The sequence below is a fragment of the Cervus canadensis genome, chromosome 7 (genome assembly GCF_019320065.1).
Source record: "Cervus canadensis isolate Bull #8, Minnesota chromosome 7, ASM1932006v1, whole genome shotgun sequence".
NCBI lineage: Eukaryota > Metazoa > Chordata > Mammalia > Artiodactyla > Cervidae > Cervus > Cervus canadensis.
The window spans coordinates 21,179,942-21,200,949 of record NC_057392.1 but is presented as its reverse complement, the minus strand read 5'-3'; the positions used below and the strand labels follow the sequence as shown (position 1 = coordinate 21,200,949).

Here is a 21,008-nt window from a genome sequence, read left to right as displayed (position 1 = left end):
CGTGAACTTGAGGTCCGCCCGCGGGCCTAGAGGGCACCCACGCTGGGCACTTGGCCGTGTCAGCTCGCGGACAGCTTCAGACAAAGTCCTAGTGGTACAGTAACTGGTACCTTTGAACGCACGGACACTGTGCAAACTCAGTGGACGTGTAGGGGCAGCTGAATGGACTGGGCGATGTATCCCAGCTTACAGTAGCCGTTTCAGTTAGGTACCAGCGGACTGGACTAAGTCTCCCTATCGAGGGCAGACCTCGAGTAGTCTGTTGTCAGAAAGCTTTGGCCTTTGCTCATGGAGATGGGAGCTGAGTGCGGGAGCCAGGCGGTCAGCTGTTGGTTCCTTTGAACCTGTCACCCCTTGGTCTGACATCCCTCGCCAAACGGGAAAGGCCCTATTCGATTTATTTCACCGGACACTTACGCTAGGGTCTCACTGTCCTTGTATTTTGCAGCGAACAAAGTTTACGAGTTTGGTTAAGCCAGAAGAGCCAACGCGGGATCCCGCCGACCCACACTGGGTCTTTCAGCCGAGAATGCTTCGAAAACTGCGGGGCCTGAGCCTCGCGGCTCTCCGTACCTGACTCTCCGCGTGGACGCGTTCCCGCGCTTTCTGGCGTGAGGGTCAGAGGGCGCGCCGCCGCGCAGGCGCAGGAGCTGAGGCCGCGGTAGTCATGAGCGAGGCTGGCAGCGCTGAGGAGGCTTGTCTGGTTAGTGCGGACATCCAGGTTTCGGCCTGTGGGCCCTAGCTGTCGCCCTCGGCTTTCCCACACCGCTCCTGGGTGCCGTCCAGTGTGCTCGGGAGGGCCCTGGGTGTCGTCCGCAGACAGCATGCCCTGGGTAGGGGATGGGAGGCAGCAATCTCTGCCTTGGAAAATTCTCCCAAATCCTCTGGGGTGCGGGTCCAGGGGGCCGCGCAGGGGGCGGTGGGCGTGCTCCTGTGACCCCCGGCCAGGCCGGGCCTGGCCGCCCACGAGGCCCTGGCCGTGTTGGACTTGTCAGCCTCAGGGGTGTCCGGTTGTCGTTTTCAGATCCTGGTTGTGTCCCCGGTCCTGGGGTTCCTGAGAGTCACTTAGCTTCCCTGTTTCCCCATTTCCCAGGGTTGTGGTCTGAATGAAGCAGGACGGCCCGCAAAGGGCCTGGCGCACCCAGTACGCATCCACTCCGATGCCTTTTCCGCCTGATAGCTTGATGCCGGAGCATTAAGAAAAAGTTGCTGGCGTTTTCTTTGGGGTTCTGGAATAGGGCCTTGTTTGCACTTTAAAAAAACTGGCTCACAGTGTGAAGGCTGGGGCTTGAGCTCTCTGGGTGTAATATACATAGAAAACAGTACATTAGGTAAAGACGTGGTTTGACTATATTCAGCACAGGAGGCCTCAAAGAAAAGGAAGCAAGCTGAGTTGGGCTGCTGGTTTTAGTCATCTGAGGAGAACTGTAATCTTGAGATCTGCTTGTTTTCCTAGCACATGGGAACTAAAGAAGAATTTGTTAAAGTCAGAAAGAAGGACCTGGAACGACTGACAACTGAAGTGATGCAAATACGGGACTTCTTACCCAGAATACTAAATGGGGAAGTACTGGAAACCTTCCAGAAATTAAAGATTGTAGAAAAAAGTGAGTCATACTTCATCTTCAGCAGTCACTGATGGTGACAGCAGTGTGTTTCAGCAGGTTTACCTTATGTAAATAATTGGGAAGTGATTGTAAATAAACTTTAAGATACTGTTACAGTCTTTGTAATTACCTTTGGGAGAGTCAGATAAGACATAAGAAGGGGAGGGGCCCACAAATGAGTAACTTGTCCTTGTGTAGGTTCATGTTGGAGGAAGGGTTGCCAGATTTCTGAGTATCTGTTCCTAGCTCTTCACCTTTTGTCTTTGGGAGAAGGGTTTTATACTTTTGTTATTTAAAAGCTCTGTTCTAAACATTAAGTCCTTTCTTGTATAAATACATACAATCTTAGACAAGATCCTCTTATGCAAAGGATCCTTTCTTGTAAAAGAATCTTGCCATTTAGCAACCTTGCATGGATTCAGGCATGTCTGTAGAGATACGGTCTCTTGGTGGAGGAACTGCTCAGTTCTAGCACTGATTTAAGTTGCTAGAACTTGTCAGTTCAGGTTCTGAGATTTGAGCTCAGCCCTTGCATCAGGTATTGGTCTAGAAGCCTCTATTGGAGTTCTTGGGGCTGTTTTGGATTGATTCAGTTACTTGCCTGACACAGGCTTAGTTACTGTTAAATCAGCCATCAGTGGTTAAGGCCGGCTTAACTGTTACATCACTGCCTAGCTTCTAGAAGAGGTGTGTCTAGGGGGCCAGGTCATATCATTAGCCCTATCCAGACAAGAAGCTGTCTGGAGTCAACAGTACATGTTTCTGGTTTGTGGAGGAGCATCTGGTCACGGGGCTGGCATCCAGTTAGAAGCGAGAGTGCTGTGTTCCCATGGCACCCTGCCTGTTTATTCTCCCTTAGAAGTCCTCAGATGTACCCTCCCTGGCCTGTGGTGTGCTCTGCAAGGTGGGCTCCTGCAGACGGCTTGCCTCTTGCTTCCTTACTGGTTGCCAGTGAGGACTCACTGAGAGAAGGAAGCCATGGGCAGAAGGAGTTGGCGGTGTTTCCTCCTGCTCCCTCCACATCTGTGACCCGTGCCCAGGGGCCTCCTCCACATTCCCAGCTCTCACCGGGCTGTAGGAACACTGTCCCCTCTCCTCCTTTCAGCTGGAGGGCTGCTCCCAGTCCCAGGTGCCTTACCATCTTTGTCGGGTCTCTGGCCCCTGCTCGTCCCTTTGTAAGTAGTCCTTTCCATAAAGTCCACAGCAGGGTTTCTTTGTTTCCCCCAAGACATTGCCAGGTATGCCCCCATCACTGGTTACCATAGCTCCAGGTCACTGTCGACCTCCCGTACATTCAGCAGCCTCAGAAGAGCAGTCAGTCATCTTGGGTGCTTGTGTCTTTAGGGGAGGAGAGTGCTGACGAGCAGCTGAGGATGTTAGCCTGCTGGGTAGGTATACTTCTCACTGCAGATTAACACACTGGCATTCTGAAAAACACATCAGGGACTTCTCATGAGCTGTTTTAGCAAAAGTCAATTTTTGGAGATTAATTCTCTGTCAAAATCAAACTAGAGGTTACCAAAGCAAGGTCCGTAACTGCATTCGTGATGACGTGATCACAGGCAGACTTTGGGAGATCTTGCCTCACAGCCCTTGGCCTTCCCAGCCGTGTCATCACCTCCTTTCCCATCGGTCTTCTCAGTCTGCTTTTCGGGTTTGTCCTTCTCTGCAGCAGCCATCCAGCTAGTGGAGGAGCTCAGGCTCTTCTGCCCTCACCTTGTGGCCTCTCCGAGGGCAGTCTGTGCACTGGTAGCTTCAGTTGCCATGTTGATGCCAGTGGCTCCTAGGCTTTCCTCTAGCTTCCCCTCTTCTCCGGGGTCGGGGTCCTGTTTCTAACTCCTACTTGGCATTTGTTCTTACTTGTTTCACATTCACTTCAGGTTCTAAGTGTTTGTCTTAGTGTGATCGGCCTGCAGCCCTCAGGAAGGACCTGTGTTCTGACGAGGTCAGGTTACTGGATGGTTGCAGTGAGGGGGACCACTCACTGCAGCAGAGGAACTGTGGGCATCCTGCCACCAGAGGAAGAGACAAGTGTTGCTCTAGGATTTGGGATGGGGCGGAGTGTAGATGGCCTGCAGGCGAGGCTGTGTTCTCATGGGCTCCACGTGGAGTTGGGCTGTGTGTGAAGGGGTCCCCACTGGGTCTCACCACAGTGGCCCCAGGCCCTGTTTCCTTGGAAACTACAAAATGTAGATAGAAGAACATGAGGTCTAGGAACCTTTAATTTGAAGCCCTGCGGCCAGCTGGCTGTTCAGGCTGGGCTCCCTGTCACAGCAACTGCCATCCCACAGGCGAGTGCATGTGTTTCTTCTTCCTCACCAGTATAAGTCCAAACAGCAGAAGTTCTGGTAGTCTGGGGTTTTACAGGATAAAACAAACCAGCCGCCACTGAAGGAGGGGTCATCATGACAGTTTCCTCTTGCAGTGTGTCCTTGGTAGAAATATTGTTTCCTGCTAACTTGGCAGCCAGCTTTCTGTGTCTGTTCTCCAAGCCCAGCAGATTGCAGGACAGATTTTCACTTTCTCAGAGTGAGCCAGAGTTACTTTCTCACATCTGACTCATGCTATACCTCCCCCACCCCCCGGACACTGGACTTTCCCAGCCTCCCCAGGGCACTGACATCCAGACGGAGACCCAGGATCTTCCTTGTTGCCCACCTGTCTTCTCACTCTTCACTCCCCTTCTACCCCCTACCCATCTCCCAGTGAGTCTTGGACCTTTTTCCTCAGGGATGCATCAAGAATTCCTCAGCTGCTTCCACTGTCGCTGCCACCACCCATGGCCAGGCCCCTGTCATTTTGCTTGAATCCCTGCTTCCCGATAGCAGTCAGTCATTGCCACTCGCCGCCAGTCCACTCTGAATACTGTAGCCTGATTGGTTTTTGACAGTTCAGTTCAATTTTGTCATTCCCCTGCTTACATCAGTTATCAGTGGCTTCTCCTTGCTCTTCGGATAAAGACCAAAAAAATCAAACCCCCACCCAAGCTCCCTCCCACCTTAAACCACAGCTTGAAAGGCTTTGTGTTGTTGGACTTAACCCCCTACCCAGACTCACTTCGTATCTAACCGCCTAACCATTATCTGTCTTCATGTTAGATGCTGTCATAATATCCTGAACTTTTCCTTCAGACAGTATGGTTTTAGCCCCCTCTTACAGTGTAAGTTGGTATATTCTCTGAGCCTGGCTGATTCCTTGAGGAATCGCATGAGCTGGAGCTCTGAGAACGGGTCCCTCAGAGCCTGTCCAGGGGTCGCAGGGCAACAGCAGGAGCTGTGTAGCATGCGTTTATCTCCCCTCTCCCTGGCCTGTGGTAGAGGGGAGCTCCTGGCTTTGTGTGCCTCCCATCTTAACCAGAGACAAGGGCAATGTGAAGATCGGAGTGGGTGCTGGCAGGGAAGGAGGAGAGGGAAGCCACACACCCAACTGTAGGGCAGGTTTCTTCAGAGAACATATATTGGTGCTTTGGATGGGCTCAGGCTGCACAGGCCAGCCAGGAAATAGGATGGCGTGATGGGTGTCAGGTCTGCCTTTCGCATAGGAACTTAGTTTCCTTTGGGAAACTGGGCAGATAGGTGGTAGAGACTGGAATAATCCTGCAAGGGTATTGCCTGAGAATCTTTAGGGAACAGATGAGCATCGAGGGCAGAGGCAAGATTAGAAGGAAAAGGGGAAGACTTTTTAGGCTAGGATGCAGCATGTATGAAAGCCACAAATGGGAGTGAGCAGGGTTGGGTATCGATTAAGCTCATTTTCCTGCTTGACAGGTGGAATAGATATTGGGGTATGTCAGAAAATGATGTCAGAAAATGTGAGCAGTTTATAGAAGACAAAATAATGATGGATTATTTTAAATTTGAAAGGAGAGGCAGTTGGAAATGAGCACATGGAAATGACACCTAATAGTGATCAAAAGGACATTTTCAGGGGAATGATTTTGTATCTGAGTGTAGGACATGTTGAGGACTTGGTTGGCAGATGGAGAATTAATGTAGAATGCTTGTCAAGGAAGGTCTCAACTTTACGTGAGGGTGTGGACTCTGCCTTGTGACAGGATGTGAGGGGAAATGGTTGGTCCGAGAGTAACTGGGGGCCAGGCGCAGCAGGAATCCGAGGACAGAGTCCTCTGCAAGCTGCTGCTCATGAACGTCTACGAGGGTGGCAGCACTCAGCTCCCTGCAGGTGTCGGGGTTTAAAAGTGCCGTCCTCTTTGGCACGTGCTTGGCCTAGGCGTGGCTGGGACTGGGATGCCCTCCCTCAGGTGGAGGGGCCCTGGCCGTCCAAGTGATAACTGCGGGGCTGCACAGTCCTCACCGCGGGTGTGGCTGCCGGCTGCAGAGTTGTGCTGCGGGTGGGGAGGGGTCAGCCCTTCTGATTCCCGCGTTGTTCAGGATCAGCTGTGCCCTGTGGAAGTGAGCTCACCCCTTCTCTCCCATCCCTCCCGGGCTTATTCTTCCAGCAATCAAGGAGTTACTACCACATCAGTGTGTGTCAACAATTTGTTTTAAACTGGGAGAGTCCTGCCTTTTTTTTTAATTTAAATTAAAGTTTATGTAGTATGTGGTTGTTCAACCAGTAAAATAAATGGAGGTTGTATTTTATGCATAATTATTCGAAAAATTCAGTTTTGTAACACTTATTTTTAAAATCAGTGGGTACAATGAAGGTGTTTTGATGAAAACAAAAGTGTACTATTAGAGATTTTGGAAGACAGTTGTAGTACCATCCTCAATGTCCTATTTCTGTTTTCATGCTACTGTTTTTTTTTTGATCACATTGTGCAGTTTGTGGGATTGTGGTTCCTGGTGAGTGAAAGCTCAGAGTCCTTGCCACTGGACTGCCAGGAAATTCTCTCTAGTTTCACTTTTAATTTTGGTTGTTAAGTGGCAAGAAAAAGACAAATCCCAGAGATGAGTTGCAAATGAGAAGCTTTTAAACAGCTCACCTTGCAACATCAGGATGGTTTTCAATAAACTGATCTTGAAGCTTGCAATCAGCGGGGTCAGATATTATGTGTCTCAATTAAGGCGCAAAGTCTAATTTCTTGTCTTTCGTAGTTGACTGGTGTTCATTTTGGAAAGGCCACTCAGCCTGTTTAAACTTTCATTGTCTTATAGAAAATACTGTCCAAATGCATTATGTTGCATTTGAGATGCTAAATGATACACTCTGAGGACAACTTGCCACCTTAGTGGTGTTTTGTCAGAGGCATCTGAATTATTTAATTTTACATGTTGACACCAGACATAAACTGCAGTCTCATTGCTGACATTTTAAAATTTGCAGCATTAGTTTTAACTTTAAAAACTTCCTTGTTTGAATAAGTATGTTTAAATGTCAGCCCTGTGAACCAACTTGATTTGTACATTGACTCTCAGCAGTGAATACAAAGTAGTGCAGCCATGCTATGCTGAAGAATTATTTGATAGTTTTTTAGCCGTGGAAAAAAATCACTTTGTATCATTTAAAATCTGTATAGCGGCACCTTGCCTCTGTGAGCACGGTGCAGTAGCACTTGCTGTGATGGGGGTGGTGTTGTATAATCCATGCTGTCTGTGTCTGTGTTACGAATAGCCACCAGCCATCTGTGCCAGACTGACCCAGTGCCGTTTATCGGAAAGACAGTTTTTCCTCCTGTGCTAGTGTCTTTTGTCATAGTGGCTATTTATGGATGGATCTGAGTCTCAGTTCTTTATTAGTTTTATGATTTATTGTAAAATTAGTTTTAGGTATTAGTCTTTATTAGTTTTTGTATTGATTTTCTACTTGGTGATTTTTTTTACTCTAGCTCCCTGATGAAACTCTCTTGTTGCTTGTTTCTGGAACATACTGATCACAGTTATTTCAGAGTTTGAGTGTGATAAATCTCTCTGGATCACCTGTTGATCTGCTTGTATTATCTATTTTTCCTCTTGGTGGTCATGGTAATTTTTTTTATTATCATTATTGATTAATGGATTAAAAAAAAATGGAGTGTGTCGAGGCTCTGGAAAGTGATATTTTTCTCCAGCAAGGATCTTCCCCCCTGGCTTCTCTCAGGATGGAGTCCGAGTAGATCACTGTAACCCAGTCGGGTTGAGCTGGTTCATGGCTCATTTCGGTTTGAGCTGGCCTGTTTCTAGTTCTTTCTCCCTCTTAGGGTTTTGGTTCTTCTGGGGGATCTAACTGAGAACTTGAGGCGTTTCTCAGAGTCCTTCTGTCCAGGAGGCTCTGACCTTCAGTTCTGATCTCTCCAGTGCCATAAGACTGCTGATAGCTCTGCATGGCCTCCTGGGCGCTCTCCACTCCCCCTCCCCCCAACGCCTTCCTCTGTAGCCACTCTACCCTTACATGCTGCTGGGTGCCTGTGGGGTCTCAGCTGTCTCATAACTCTGTGCTCGATTCCCTCTGCCTGGCGAGAGGCTCTTCCTGGCCTTGCCGCTTCTGCCTGTGCTGCTCTTGAGTGTGTAGGTGCCTGGGGAAGAGCGGCCGCCGGAAGGGTGGGCTTGTTCCTTCAGTGCACCCCCTCTCCTCTGGGGAGTCCTGGCTCTCCAGGCCTGTGTGGTGTGCTGACTCAGATGCTCTGAAACAGCTTTTTGTGGTTTGTTCAGATTCTACTTCCTACTTGTTCTTGGAGGACGATTGAACTGTTCAGTCACTGTGCTAGCTGGAAATGGAAGTTCTTCCGTCTATGTTGTTATGATTTTTAAATTGTTACAAATATATTGGGATGTCATACAGAAAATACAGGAGACCTTCTAAAGATACATGACAGTTAAATGCAATACCTGAAGCTGGGCCTGATGCTGTACCTTGAAGGAAAAAAATACTATAAAGGGCAATCTTAGGTCAAATGACAAAATTCTAATGTCCATGGTAGATTAGATAAAGGTATTAATTTGTCTGAAGTTGGCAACTGTTTATACTGGGTATCTAGGACAGTATCCCTATTCTTAGAAAATATTCCCTGAAGTATTCAGAAGTAAAGAATCGTGCTAGTGTAACTTACCCTAAACTGGCCGAAAAATATAGTGTGTATGTGCTTGTGTATGGTCCAAATGATGAGCGAATGTGGTGAAATGTTAACTGTAGGTAAGTCTGTGTAATGGGTACCTGGATATTCTTTGTATTATTTTAATCCAATTAATTTAAGTTTGAAATTATTTCCAAATAAAACATTGAAAAAACATATTATAAAATGGAAATACTGATTAAATGTTTACAGAACTATAAGCATCCCTGAGGTACTTGGGTTCTTAGCAGTGGGGTTTGGAAAGCACTGCACTCCATGACTTCTAAAGCATTTGTGGAGTTGTTTGGAGATTAATTTCCCAGGAGTTTGATATGAATGAGAAGGGGGACCTCTGTTTCTGCCCAGAGAAGAATTATTCTGGCCCAAAGAAATATGAACTAGAGAGAGAATCATTAGAATATAGGATAATCATTAAAGAGTGAGTGCCAAGAAGAGATGTTTTTTTAAAGGCATGATGATTTATCACTATTTTCTATTTTGGCTGTGGTCTTCATTGTGGCATGTGGGCTTCTCCAGTTGCAGTGCTCTGGCTTTTCTCGTTGTGTCCTGGGGGCTCCAGAGCAAGGCTCAGTAGTTGCCCCACAGCGTGTGGGATCCTCATTCCCTGACCTGAGGTCAAACCCAAGTCTGTTGCATTGGACGGCAGACTCTTACCCACTGGACCACTAGGGAAATTGCCCCAAAAAGAGATTTAATTTGACCAGAAGTTTATTATTAGCTTCCCTGATGGCTCAGATGGTAAAGAATCTGCCTGCAATGTGGGAGTCCCGGGTTCAATCCCTGGGTTGGGAAGATCCTCTGGAGAAGGGAATGGCAACATACTCCAGTATTCTTGCCTGGAGAATCCCATAGACAGAGGAACCTGGTGAGCTACAGTCCATGGGGTCGTAAAGCGTTGGACACTACTGAGTGACTAACACTTTCCTTTATTGTGGTCCAGATGAAGTATTAGCAGAATGTATCAAGTCCAAGTCCTTGCAAGAAACAGAAGACATAAACAGAGTATCATGAGGACAAACCAAGGTGGCCAATCTTGGGCACCAGCAGTTGGGAAGCAAAGGCCCAGGACCTGGAGGAGTGGAGGCGCTGTGGCCTCCCAGAGAGCGGGCAGGCTGGCAGGACGGTGGGTGCTTGGCATGGCCAGAGCCTCAGCTGCTTGAACCTGGCAGGGGCCATGTGGTGGGGAAGCAGATGTCCCGATCTGCCTCCTGTTCTATTTCCTGGGGGAGGCCTACTTTCCAAATTCAGCAGGAATCCATAAGCAAGGGAGGCTGGCTGCTATGGACATTGACTTCAAGCCTCTTACCTGTTGGGCCATAGCAGATTGGAGAGATCTGAAGGGCACGTGGGGACTGTCCAGAATACACGGGATGGGAAAGGAGAAAATTGACTGTTAGGGGCTCATGGGCTGAGGAGCAGACAGCTAGCCAAGGTGGAAGCGGTAGAGACTTGTTGCTCAGTTGTGTCTGACTGTGCAACCCCATGGATGGCAGCATGCTAGGCTCCCTTGTCCTCCACTATCTCCCAGAGCTTGCTCAGATTCTTGTTCATTGAGTTGGTGATGCCATCCAACCATCTCATCCTCTGTTGCCCGCCTTCTCCTCCTGCCCTCAGTCTTTCCCAGCATCAGGGTCTTTTCCAGTGAGTCAGCTCTTCTCATCAGGTGGCCAAAGTATTGGAGCCTCTGCATCAGTCCTTCCAATGAATATTCAGGGTTGATTTCCTTTAGGGTTGACTGGTGTGATCTTCTTACAGTCCAAGGGACTCTCAAGAGTCTTCTCTAGCACCACAATTTGAAAGCATTAGTTCCTCAGTGATCAGCCTTATTTATGGTCCAGTTGTCACGTCTGTACGTGACTACTGGAGAAACCATAGCTTTGACTATACAGACCTTTGCTGGCAAAATGATGTCTCTGCTTTTTAATATGCTGTCTAGGTTTGTCATAGCTTTTCTTCCAAGGAGCAAGCATTTTTTAATTTCATGGCTGCAATTACTGTCTGCAGTGATTTCGGAGCCCCAGAAAATAAAATCTGTCACTGTTTCCACTTTTCCCCCATCTATTTGCCATGAAGTGACGGGACTGGATGCCATGGTCTTAGTTTTTTCGAATGTTGAGTTTTAAGCTGGCTTTTTTTTACTCTCCTCTTTCACCTTCATCAAGAGGCTCTTTAGTTCCTCTCTGCTTTCAGTTCACTCCTGACTACCCAGTTATTAACATACTTTATGCTAATAAATGAAAAGCAAAAGTCCCTAACTCTTTGCTTAGGCAAACATTTTATCAGAATTCATTTGAGTTCAACAAGATTGATCCTAGCTTTTTTGTGATAGAATTAAGTTGATATTCAATCAGGTAGGTATTCATTGTATGCTGGGTATTTGTTAAGCTCTGCTAGGTGACCTGGGGATACACACAGGATAAAGTCAGATCCTGTTCCTTGGTAATTCACAGGTAGACTGAGGAGCTTCTGCGTGGAGATGCGAAAAGATAGTGCCAAGTACAGTGGCGGCACCAGCCCAGGAGAGATTTGTATTAGTCATGTGTTCTTCTTCTTAGGAAACAGTGCTCCAGTGGCCTTTACGTTAGAAAAAGCAGCAGATTTTTGGCAGCACAGGAAGAAAAAAATGCTGCTTCCATATTCTTGTTCCAGCTCTCCTCCCCTACTCCTTTTGGTTTGTTTAAAAAATTGGATAGCCAATTAAAGTGTTGTTTGGCTAGAAATGCATTTAAACTCTTTAACTGAGGATTTTTTTTTAATGAAACCTAGAATATTCTCATTTTTTCACTTTATCAACTTAAATATTTTGACAGGCTGATTAGGTTAAAATGAAGTCTTTAGAATAAGTCCTAGTCCAGTGTGACTGGTATCCTTATTAAAAGAGGAAAACTGGACACCGAAGCTGGAGTACACGGAGGGAAGGTGATGTGAAGAGATGAGGAGGCCAGGCAAAGGGGAGGCGGGTGAGATTCCGCTGCCACAACCCAGGGACGCCTGGGCCACCAGTAGGTGGGAGAGGCGGGGAAGGATCCTTTCTCCACAGGTTTCAGAGCAAGTGTGTCTCTGCTGACACCTCAATTCTGAGCTGCAGCCTCCAGAACAACGTGAGGATGAATTTCTGGTCTAAGCCACCCAGTCTGTGGGCTTTGTTAGGGTAGGTCTAGGGAACTAATACATCATCCAGATCTTGGCTCATGGTAAGGATGAACTCTTACTATGAGACGAGATGATGTCTGACTCTTTGCGACCCCATGGACTGTAGCCTCTCTGTATCCTTCCTGTGAATAAGTTGATAGTCATTCTCATGTTATTAAAGCTATCAAAGAAGAATTCTGAGTTTCTGAAGATAAATAGATGTTGAAATGGCCTGTGAGATTGTTTCTGTATGTCAGTTGTCTTGGCCATCCTTTTACTCAGTTAAAGGTTAACAGATTTTTCTTCATTTTGAGTGCTGAAGCTTAGCAATTGAAATCCAGTCTAAGCTGGGTGGCAGCCTCTTTTCGTGCTCTAATACTGAGACTGGGTAAGATAATGTCTTGACCATTATGTACTGTTGTTTCGTCTCTAAGTCCTGTCCAACTCTTTGTGACCCCATGGACTGTAGCCTGCCAGGCTCCTCTGTCCATGGGGTTTCCCAGGCAAGAATGCTGGAGTGGGTTGCCATTTCCTTCTCCAGTGGATCTTTCTGACCCAGGGTTTGAACCCTTGTCTCCTGCATTGGCAGGCAAATTCTTTACCACTGAGCCACCAGGGAAGACCATATAATGCACTGTATGTATTAGTGTATTATTTCTGTCTCTGATTAAAAAAAAAAAAACTGTAGAGAATGAGACATAAAATAGCCAAGCTTTTTCTCTATTCAAGGATTAGCAGAAGACTATATAAAGAAGTGAAGTTCGTTTACGTGACAGGTATTTATAAAGTGCCACCAGGTGCCATGTCCTAGGCATGTCACACATGTTCTAAGTATGTGGGATTACCAGCACACAGGAGGATGCACTTTAGGACGCATGCTCTAGGGGCCAAGCTGCACAAGCGAGTTTTGTCAGGAGGTGGCGGCAGTGCTCCAGTCCGGCCACCAGGTGGCGGCCTCCTCCTGAGAGCTGGGAGTGGGTGGGTGGCAGCCCTGACACAGCTTTTGAATACTGTGGGGTCGAATGGGACGGTTTAACCGCATCCTTTTGTTGTGTTAACGTACAGTAAAGTCATTAGCAGTTTGTAGAGTGAGAGATTATGACACTATTATAAAGAGTCTTCTGAGTGGTCTTAATTCCTCCATAGTTTTACACGTAAGACTTGTAGGAGTGTGATTTCCTATCTTCTTTACCGTGTTTGAGGAATATACAGTTTAGTAATAGAAGAAAACATTAAAAGTTAAATGCAAAGAAAAAGTTTTATGCCATTAATAATTTTATCTTTTTTTTTTTTCATTTTTTTTTGTCTGCGACCATTTGCAGTTCACATTTCATTCATAATTATCTATGTTTTCGTTTAACATTGTTACAAAATGCAGATATGTAGTTTTCAAAGCATAGCACTTGATCAGTATAGTTGGTTTTTTGGGTGGCAAGGACTAGTGGGACAAAATAAAGATTTCCAGTGCAAGTCATGTGCGAGATACATCCTAAAAGGGCAGAACAGAGAACTGGGAAGGAGAAGAAGGGGTCCCGTGCTGTTTCACCTGTTTCTAAGAAACTTACTTTAAGAGAAACTTTGCCAGCCGCTTCACAATCATTAACTGAATATCTAGCTTTAGGTTTTAATCTCCTGCTCTGGCAAAGGATCTCCGGAAAATGTGATGAAAGTGTCAGTTGCTCAGTTGTGTCTGACTCTGTGACCCCGTGACTCTGTGACTGGAAATGGCAACCCACGCCAGTATTCTTACTTGGAGAATTCCGTGGACAGAGGAGCCTGGTGGGCTACAGTCCATGGGGTCGCAAAGAGTCAGACACAGCTGAGCGATTTCCACTCCCAAGGAATTCTGGTGTGCTGTAAAGTCTGAGAACCAATGTCCCAAAGTGTTCCTGCTTCAGTGAAGTTACACCAGTAGCTCTGAGCAGACGTCCACTCAGGTTTTGGTATATGTTAGCTTTGAAACGCGATATCTTAGTCTTTGGGATCAAGGCACTTAAAGCTTTTTTGTTTTTTAAATGGTTAACGCTTTAATAGTAGACTGTGTTTTTACAGGCAACCAATTAGACTAATGAGCCATTTAAATTTCTTTACTTAAAACCAGTATTCAGGAAAGGTTTACCCCAAATGCAGCCTCGCACTGCTGACCGCGACTACGTGCAGATGTCAGTGAGCATGCCATCAGCATGCTGTGCTGTGTGTGAGTGAAGCGAGGCCCCCCGACCCTGAGCCCCGGGCCCTGGCGAACAGAGATCAATGATTGTTCACCAGAGGCACTTCAAACTTTGAGTTACCTTTTTTCTTGGCTTTCTGAATGTCAGAATTTCTGTAGCATACTATTTTTTATTTAAACTCATGAACACGGATGCCTTTTGGGACTTTTGTTGACCATGTGGCTCATCATCTGGGCGAGGACGGTGGCGAGGAAGCGTGCCCTCCTCCCCGCCTCTCACTGTGGCCTTTTCTGTTCTCATCTCTGTGGCTGTTGCCTCACTGCTCCATTGACAACGGCAGCAGCTGTTGTCGTGGAGCCAGTCTGCCAGCGGGTGAGACGAGTGTGTGAATCAGCCCGGCTGGCACCATCTCCTTGCTGAACTGCCTTCTGCTTTTTATGGAGCACATATGAGTGTGTGCCACGAGACAGTCGGGCTGCCCAGCCCTGCCCGCACTCCTTTAAACAACACACTTTCCTAAAAGTCTGGCAGTGAAATGAAGTCTTAAGAATGTAAAGCAGAAACCAAGGTGCTTTCTGCTATGGGCAAAAAGGTGACAAAAACTTAAAAAGCAGGACGTTAGAATCTTGGTTATCCCAGCACTGGTTATGTGAGTAATCCTACCTAAGCAATCAGGCTTTCCTAAAAGAAAATTAAGCAAAATGCACAGTCAGGAGAGATCAGTGACTTGAAATACTGAGTATTCTTGTGTCTCTTGTAGACCTGGAGAGGAAGGAGCAGGAGTTAGAGCAACTGAGGATGGACTGTGAGCACTTCAGAGCCCGCCTGGAGTCTGTGCAAGCGGACAGTGTGAGGGAGAAGAAGGTACGATGCTCACCAGGCCACGGGAAGCACCCGAACCATGCTTGTGGCCACAGTCTAGCCCTTACGCCTCAAGACATTGTATTTTTAAATGTATTTATTCTGAATGGGTTGGAAAACAGTTGATCATTTGGATTTGACAACCATGTAACATGGAGGCTGTCTACTTGGTGCCTTTCGATAGGCACTTGCTGTTAATTTCTGTGTTAAAAGACCAATCCATGTCATTAAAATTCATAATATAATAATCCAGAAACAATCATGCATGTAATGATTTGTAATCAGAGTTAGATATATAAATAGAAATATCTGTAATTAGGAGGTCACTTCTGATAGTTTGGAAATAACCAGTTGCATTTCATTTTAATATTTGGGGAGACTAATAATATTTCTTAAAAACTATACATTTTCTTTTCATGGAATAAGTTATTTCCTTTTCTATAAAGCTAGAGCTATTTGGCCACTTACTGAAGTTTGGCACTTGACTGTACTTTTATTCTTGAACAGTATGGTAGAAACTGGTGACGGCATCGAGGACGTGCTGTTACCTGTGTTACCTGTGTGCTGGGAGGTGTCGCGACTGTCCGTGCCGCTCACGGGTTTCTGCAGCGCTGCTGGGTCAGCAGGTGCTGTGAGCCTGGAGAGATGCTGGGAGCTGGGCTGGGTCCCACCGCCTGTGTGCTCAGCTCCGCCTCACACCTCCTCCTTGTGTGGACAAGTTCTGAGTGTCTGTGGCTAAAGTGGGGGGTTCCCCAAGCTGCTGGATTTTGTATAGACTTCATTTTTCCCCCACAGTACTTAATTGTTTATTTATCAAGAAAAACTGTTCCTTAGCCCAGATATTCATAATTTCATAGTTCAGGAATACAGGTAAGTGACAAACTTGCGTGGAACTCAACCCAGAGACATTCCTTACATTCCAGAATCATATTGCAATCTGAAAGATAGCAGCCTTCCTCGTGGCTGCAAAGTCTTTTATGGAATATCTGTAGAAATTTCTGCATATGCCTTCTTTTGTGGTTCAGCCAAAGCAAGCTTACAGAAAGCTGCAACTCCCAGGCTTACAGCGAGTGCTCCAGCAATGTGAGACTGCAGATGCTTGGCCATAGGACTGTGCGTCTGAAGTTTCATCAAAGAACTGGAGGCCCTGCTAGTTTTTCTCCTTGACTGCTCAATAATGACGTCCTTCCAGACTGATAGACTTTAATATCAAATAAGTAGGGAAGATCAGGGAAAGAGTTTCAGTCTCAAAACTGTTAGGTTGTGTGTCACTTATCGAAAGCTGACGTTGTAGCTCAGTCATACTCGATTTAGATCATGATAGACTAAGATGGGTGCATGATTAATTTGTCTGGACCTAAAAGTTTCATTGTCTAAAAGAAGTTGACCTGCAGGATTTGGATAAATGTGAACAATGCAATCCACTGGTTCAGTACTCCTTAAAATGCCGGGACATCTTTGCTAAGGCTGAAGCTTAAATTGGGCAGAATCTTAGATTTCTTATTTCTTAAATAGATAAACATAGGAAAAAATACATGTTTTGCTGTCATTTTAGATGTTATGCTAAAAATAAGCCACCCTGGGAAAGTGCCAGAATACAGGACAAATGGCTGCAGTGAGGTAGTGTCAGGTCACAGCATGGTTCTGCCCAGACACTTTGACCTTAGTTAGAATGTGGGCATATTTGAGGTTAAACTATTTCCAGTTAAGTTTCCTGTTTAATAGTCCCTCCTGTTTAACAAGGGTGGGAGGCCCTGCGAGTGTGCTGTGATAGGGCTTGTCTCTTCCTGCTGTAGGGAGCTGGCCGCTGCCTTTTCTGCCCAGGGCTGAACAGATCGTGCAGCTAGACTCTGCAGGCTTATTTTAGAGTTGAGGAACCAGCAAAGAATGCAGGACAGGATCCTGAATTAGAGCATTGCTGGTAAGACTTCAGTCTGGGGGAAAGTCATGGGGAGAATGCAGACGTCACTCAAACCAGCATGTAAGGAAAGACCAGAAGTCAGAGTGTGGACTCAGAATTCTAAAGATGTGCGCTGACCCCCAGAGCTTAGTCCCAGGGACCAGCAAAGCTTGGCTCACACGCCCTGTTGAGGTGTTGCCTCAGTGGGGTCAGTGGAGGAGCCTCGATGGCCTTGATGTGATCTCGGAGGGGGGCTGGGAGAGTTCTGGCAGTGGCAGCCTTTGAACTTGAGAGAAGAGAGAGCCAGTGAATTGTTGGGGGATATCTCTCTGAATGACTTGGAAGGTTTGTGCTGTTGTTATAAAGCCAGCTGTGGCTTCCCACCATGTCTCTGCTGGCTGAGATTTTAGTACCTGACTGTGCTTCCCCGAGTGTGTGTGGACCGGTCACAGACAATGGACAGAGTCCCCGTGTTCCCTCCAAGGAGCTGCATGTTTGTGGCTTACTTATGGCTTCATTTTCGGTGTGTTCTCTTAGGGTGGCATCTTTCATAGTAAACCAACTTAAATTCAGACTGCTAGTTTTGGTTTGTTGTTGCTGTTCAGTAGCTCAGTCATGTCTGACTCTTTGGGACCCATGGACTGTAGCATGCCAGGCTTCCCTGTCCATCACCAACTCCCAGAGCTTGCTCAAACTCATGGGCATCGAGTCGGTGATGCCATCCAACCATCCCATCCTCTGTTGTCCCCTTCTCCTCCTGCCTGCAATCTTTCCCAGCATCAGGGTCTTTTCCAGTGAGTCAGTTCTTTGCATCAGGTGACCAAAGTATTAGAGTTTCAGCCTTAGCATTGGTCCTTCCAATGAATATTCAGGGCTGACTTCCTTTAGGATTGACTGATTAGATCTCCTTGCAGTCCAAGGGACTCTCAAGAGTCTTCTCCAACACCACAGTTCAAAGGCATCAATTCTTCAATGCTCAGCCTTTTATTGTCCAACTCTCACACCCATACATGACTGCTGGAAAAACCATAGCTTTGACTGTATGGATCTTTGTAGGCAAAGTAATATCTCTGCTTTGTAATACGCTGTCTAGGCTTGTCATGGCTTTTCTTCTAAAGAGTAAGCGTCTTTCCTGGCTGCAGTCATGAAATACAGTTTTGGTTATCTATATTTAGTTTTTAACCTGTTAGGAAAGAGTCACTACTTTTCTGATAATAAATGGAAAGTTGTTGCAAACATTGTATATTATTTCAGGAAAATTTTTAAAGAAAAATTAACTGATAATATAGTTCAGTTAAAATCAGAAATGAACCTCACAAATATCACAGTTTAAATATTCTCCCATTTAAGGACATTTGGGTTATTTCCTTTTTTTTTTATTGTTGGTATTGTGAATAAAGGTATTATGAACATCTGTATGTAGGTTTTTGTGTGAATGTATGTTTCCATTTCTCTGGGCTAAATGCCCAAGAGTGCAATTACTGGGTTGCATGGTAGGTGCATGTTCAATTTTGTAGGAAATTACCCAGTTGTTTTTCAGAGTGGTCATACCATTTCATATCATCACCAGCAGTGCTGAGTGATTCACTTCCTCCACATCCTGATTAGCATTTGGTGTTCTCACTGTTTTTTATTCTAGCTGTTCTGATAGATGTGTTGCAGTTTTTAATTTGCATTTCCCTGTTGGCTAGTAATGCTGAACATCATTTCATGTGCTTATTTGTTGTCTATATATTCTCCCCTATACAATATCTGTTTATGTCTTTTAACCATTTTCTAGTTGGATTTTTTTTAACTGTTAAATTTGAAGAGTTCTTGATATATACTAAGATCCTCTATGACGCACCTCCTAGAATAGTGGAAATAAAAACAGAAATAAACAAATGGGACTTAATTAAACGTAAAGCTTTTGCATGGCAAAGGAAGCTATAAACAAGATGAAAAGACAGCCCTCAGAATGAGAGAAAATAATAGCAAGTGAAACAACTGACAAGATTAATCTCTAAAATATATAAGCAGCTCATGGAGGTCAATACCAGAAAAACAAACAACCCAATCAAAAATTGGGCAGAAGACCTAAAAAGATTTATCCAGAGAAGATTATCCAGATGGCTAATAAGCACAGGAAAAGATGTGTTTTCATCTCAACATTGCTCATTATTAGAGAAATGCACATTAAAACTACAATGAGATATCACCTCACACTGATCAGAATGGCCATCATCAAAAAATCTACAAACAATAAATGCTGGAGAGAGGATATGGAGAAAAGGGAACCCTCTTGGATTTTTGGTGGGAATGTAAACTGATACAGCCATTATGGAGAGCAGTATGGAGATTCCTTAAAAAAATAGGAATAAAACTACCGTATGAGCCAACAATTCCACTACTGGGCATATACCCTGAAGAAACCACAGTTGAAAAAAGCACATGTACCCCAGTGTTCATTGCAGCACTATTTGCAGTAGTTAGGCCATGGAAGTGATCTAGATGTCTATCGACAGATGAATGGATACAGAAATTATGGTACATATATACAATGGAATATTACTCAGCTATAAAAAAAGAACACATTTGAGTCAGTCCTAAAGAGGTGGAGGAACATAGAGCCTATTATACAGAGAGAAGTAATTCAGAAAGAGAAAGACAAATATTGTATATTAACACATATATATGGAATCTAGAAAGATGATACTGATGAGCCTATTTTCAGGGCAGCAGTGGAGATCCAGACATAGAGAACAGACTTTCGGACACAGTTGGGGAAGGAGAGGGTGGGGCAAAGGGAGAGAGTAGCGTGGAAACATACACATCACTGCCTGTAAAGTAGAGAGCCAGTGGGAATTTGCTGTGTGACGCGGGGAGCTCAGCCCGGTGCTCTGTGACGACCTGGAGGGGTGGGGTCGAGTGGGGGTGGGAAGGAGGTTCAGGAGGAAGGGGCACATGGATGCCTACGGCTGATTCATGCTGCTGTCTGGCAGAAACCCACACAAGGTTGTAAAGCAACTATCCTTCAATTAAAAATAAATTAACTAAAAGATAAAGTGTTCTTGATACATTCTAGATGAAAGGTGAGTGTTATTGTGAATGGGATTATTTTCTTTTAGTTCTTGATATCATTGTACAGTTTGTACAGCCCTGTGTCAGGGCATATCTGTCTGCATCCGCCAGATGTGACCACAGAAGACAGTTCTGATGGTCATTCCCAACAGTTCTTGTTGATCTTACAGAAGAGCCAAGATAACCAGACTAATCACAGTGCATCCTGCTTCAGTTGTGAGAAAAGCTGGAATTCTGAAGAAAAGGCTGTGAATCAGTGTTTGCCTATGTCACCACAGCTTGAGTGGCTGAAGTGCACATTTAGGAACCAGGCTTCTGTCCTGATGAAGGCAGATATTAAAGACCCAGAGTTAATAAATCACATAAAGCAGTTTTAGCAAGTGTCCTAGGCTCAGGGAACATTTTTCTCAAGTAAATATGACTGTGTGGTAGCTCAGATGGTAGGGAATCCTCTTGCAGTGTGGGAGACCTGGATTCGATCCCTGGGTTGGGAAGATCCCCTGGAAGAGGGCATGGCAACCCACTCCAGCATTCTTGCCTGGAGAATCCTAGAACAGAGGAGCCTGGTGGGCTACAGTCCATAGGGTCTCAAAGAGTTGGACACACCTGAGTGACTAACACTTATTGAGTCAGGAAACCTCAGGAAACATGGAAGAGTGACACTGGCATTGATGGTTGGGGAGGGCGGGAAGGCCCACATCAGCCAAGATTCATCTGAAGGTGAACCTTTAGGAATGCTTGTGTGGACAGAGGCAATGTCAGGGGGACGGCTGCCTTGGTAAGAACCCTGGCTGACTGTTCCTCCGGGGGCTGTGGGAGACTGAGAATTCTGGGCTCCATCTCCCTGTGACTCTGGGCTTAGCTTGCTGGGTCAGGGCACGCCCAGGAGGCCCTTCCTCCTCACTCCTCTCCTTCTTCTGCTCCCATCTTTCCTGCCTGGTCTTGACTGTGTCACCTGGCGTTTTTACATTAGAAATACTTCTCTATGAGAGAACTTCCGTGTTGGCTTGTTACTTTCTTCAGGTGTCCTAGTTGGTGCTGTCCTGGGTATAGCCACTGGGACCTGAGATGCCGCGTTTCCCATCTGACTTAGAAGGAGTTGAATTCATGTCTTTGGCAGTATTTATAAACTCCAATTCAGGGGCATGTTCTTAGAGTGTTCCTTTTGCCCCTGCCCTTAAAAAAGTATGGGTTGTGCCCCACCCTGGGCTAGTTTTCACTGGCCAGCTGTTTACTATATCCCGTGTTCATTTCATTTCTTTAAG

General features: G+C 45.8%; 1 protein-coding gene across 2 annotated transcripts in view; it reads left to right on the top strand.

Moving 5' to 3' along the window:
- LOC122445395 (heat shock transcription factor 2 binding protein) overlaps positions 1–21,008 on the top strand; it is an 80,425-nt gene that overhangs the window by 433 nt on the left and 58,984 nt on the right. For both annotated transcript variants that reach the window (XM_043474515.1, XM_043474516.1), the window contains exons 2-4: positions 449–703; positions 1,457–1,607; positions 14,683–14,786. In XM_043474515.1, the coding sequence (XP_043330450.1) occupies positions 668–703; positions 1,457–1,607; positions 14,683–14,786 (291 nt within the window). In that variant the 5' untranslated portion in view covers positions 449–667. The remainder of the gene's footprint in view (positions 1–448; positions 704–1,456; positions 1,608–14,682; positions 14,787–21,008) is intronic.